The following is a 3,160-nucleotide window of genomic DNA, read 5'->3' on the forward strand; positions in this document are numbered from 1 at the left end:
TAAGAAATCATAACAAATGAATTATTTAGGACAACTTACCTGCAGATCAATAACGAAAAGTGACACTCTGCCACTTATAAGTATAATTAAACCTGGAGAATTTTGTGTATGTCCAGCATCTTGTGGCAGTAGTATATACAACTCTGATACTCAGTCGCACAGTGAAACACTGACGTTTGTAATATTGCTTATTATTGTACTTGAAACTGTGGTTTACGCATCTTGTTCCATAAACCGGCCTGGTTGAGGGAACACGGACACTGAAGCATTGCCTTGCACTGTGCGATACTGGTCGATAGAAATAACCAAGGACCCTCCTGGTTATTTTACAACCATTAGCAAGCACTAAAATATTATAATAGCAATAGTAAATTATTAAGAATAGATACAATCAATGTGGTATGCAGATGTAGTTAATTAGTAATTAGCATAAACATGTTAATCATCAAAACTATACAATACATGTCAAGCTCATGTATAACATGTACCTTCATCCTCTTGTTTTGCTTCTTCTGTAGGTTCTTCTTCCTCATCCAATGGTGCCTGTTGTAACTGTTTCTCAGTTTCTTCAAAACCTTCAGCTGGCATCTTCTCAATATCAGCAGCAATGCTATCTTCAGATTCATCTTGCATCTCGTTCTCAGTTACCAAAGCTATAAAATAAGAAAATAATACAAGGGATATGTTTAAAAACATTTACACTGCATGCATGCATTAAAAAACACTATTCACACATGTTTCTTCTTACTTTTTGACTCAATGCCATACAGAAATCCAACCATCACAACAAGAACTATAAGCACCTTCATCTTCTCTCTCTTTCTGGTTTCTTCTCACAGAACTATAGTAGTCAAGTTTTGAATTGTGTTTAATGATTCAGTAAGTGTGAGCTGAATACTTATATATCCTCGCTATATTGTTTTGAAACCACTTCATGTTTGTCTTACTTGTATTCTTAACAAAATTTGGACTAAAAGCAAATCAATTAAGCTGAATAGAGTAAGTATACTTGGAAGCATATTGTATAGCAACTACAATAACTGTACAAGCCTCCCAAATTCCCAATAAAAGTCAGCTTCAATTGTTTGCCCATGTATCTAGCACTCATTTCCTTCTACATGCATCATTCATATATCAACCAAAGCAAGTTGGATGTTATTTCAGTCTGGTATGAACAAAACATCTACCTTCCTTTATAAAATCAATCACATGCAGATATCATTATCATCCTGAAGGTGAAAGTTCAAAAATTTGAGTTGTAGTTATAGTTGCACCATGTAGATATCCTAAATTATACAATACATAATGATTGAGATTCACATTGAGAAGCTACACTTATATAAGCATTATAACCAATAGCATTGGTTTGCAGAGATGAGACTATAACACATTCATGGTAAACAATTAATATTATTAATCTGTCCTTATTTTAAAGCTAGTTTTCTTAAGTAGGTTAATTATTACTATCAGTATCAGTCCAATACCAATTGCACCCAAGAAACACCAAGTTGAATCAAATTCCCATTCAAAGTGAATAGCAGATCTGGTAACTATTTACTTATAACCCCTATTAATAACTATAATAATTTACTTTATAACTTAATATCTATGATGAAATAGTCAAACACTTGGGAGCTAAGCAATGCAAAACTCTGTATAATGCATAGGTAATGAATGGACATTAAAGCTACTCAAACACTGAATTATAAAAAGTCTCAAAAGTTCATGAAAAGTTTATGAAAAAAGTAGTTAATGAAAAGTTCATGCCAAGGCTGAAAAGTTTATGAAACATGAACTTTGTGCAACCCTGACAGCATGTCACTTATCCCCCCCCCCCATAAAAAATCATGTGAGGTCCATATACTACTTAACCATGTGCATTAGCATGGCCAAATCTAAGTAACATTTTGTAAAAGTTTCAAGAATGGAAGATTGAAAGTTCACTAAGTTCAAACTACTAATTGTTCAGTAACTAGATCTAGTATCAATTCATTTTGTGCATACAACACAAGTGATGGCTCTGTCAGTGATGTATGGACCACAAGGTAGACCACTTCCACAGGTGACTTGCATGAAATAAAACAATACACCATTTGTGTTAGCCTCACTGCCATTGATGACATCAGGAACATGATCAACACATTCAGGATTAACATTAAGATTGTGTCCATGATAACTTGACATGTAGTAGCCGTAGTATTCTTCTGTCCAGCCTGATGGGCATGAAACACAGGCAGGGATGACAAGTTTGGTTCCTTTTTTTGGAGAAAGACAAACAGCACACGGGACGTTATAATCTTGTGTTGTTTTACCAAAGACCTTGTTGCCTATTTCATATTCAGCTCCATATATGTATGAAGCAGCAAAAGGTGCCTCAGTGCTTAGGTACTGGAGATACTTTGGAAGGCAAAGATATCTTCCAATATTACCTTTCTGATTGTAATAATGACCACCACCAACCAATCCAGAGTATATCAATTGAGCTCCAGTCCTGCAATGAAGCTTGCCCCATCTTGTACATATTTCACCACTAGCACTATTTGGTCCGGACTTGTGTCCATTTCATTGGTGATAATGAGAGAAGCTCTCAGACCAGGAGAGATTTTAGCAACAGTTCCATTTGAATTGGCAGCTTCTTCTGTTTGTCAGTAAAGAGATATTATATGGGCAGAAAACAAGATATATTTACCCTTCGGTTTTAGTAACATCAACAGTATTCTTTCATTGACTTCCAAAGTGCCAATTATAGTTTTTAAATTGTATGAACTGAAAGATAATACTATAATTAATTACCATTATTTTGAAAACATCTTTATTAGTAATAATATTAGTGCTATTATTATCAAAAAATAAGTTGCAGTTCAAAATTAATGAATTTACGAGACTGATCATTTCTTCAATATGATCTAAATGTAATGGACATAATATGAATTTTGATTGAAAATGTACCATAGTTTTTTAAAAACCCCTAAGAAGAACCTATTGATTAATTTTAAAGCAACTTTGTATAGTCATTACCTGTTGACAATGCAAGTTCAATCACAAAAATAAAGAAAGAAATAAAGAGTATTTTTTCCATAGTTTAAAATGAAATACACTATGGTTCTATGCACTTTATACGTAAGGATGAGACTTCTTGTAGTTGTTTAGTGTGACATTA

The 3,160-nt window shown here is 33.6% G+C and overlaps 2 protein-coding genes across 2 annotated transcripts in view; both read right to left on the bottom strand.

Moving 5' to 3' along the window:
- Nucleotides 1-35: 35 nt before the first annotated feature.
- Nucleotides 36-870, bottom strand: LOC109582912 (uncharacterized). The gene is made up of 3 exons (XM_019997974.1): nt 749-870; nt 489-653; nt 36-345 (listed from the first exon to the last, which is right to left on the bottom strand). Exons 1-3 carry the CDS (start codon nt 807-809, stop codon nt 47-49), a joined length of 525 nt encoding a protein of 174 aa, XP_019853533.1. The 5' UTR covers nt 810-870; the 3' UTR covers nt 36-46.
- Nucleotides 871-1,989: 1,119 nt separating this feature from the next.
- Nucleotides 1,990-3,160, bottom strand: part of LOC109582910 (short-chain collagen C4-like) — a 4,400-nt gene continuing 3,229 nt past the window's right edge. The window contains exons 3-4 of the mRNA XM_019997971.1: nt 2,881-2,906; nt 1,990-2,550 (exon numbers count right to left, since the gene is read on the bottom strand). Coding sequence (XP_019853530.1) covers nt 1,990-2,550; nt 2,881-2,906 — 587 coding nt within the window. The remainder of the gene's footprint in view (nt 2,551-2,880; nt 2,907-3,160) is intronic.

This window comes from Amphimedon queenslandica, unplaced genomic scaffold (genome assembly GCF_000090795.2).
Source record: "Amphimedon queenslandica unplaced genomic scaffold, v1.1 AMPQUscaffold_13345, whole genome shotgun sequence".
In the NCBI taxonomy this organism is placed as follows: Eukaryota; Metazoa; Porifera; class Demospongiae; order Haplosclerida; family Niphatidae; genus Amphimedon; species Amphimedon queenslandica.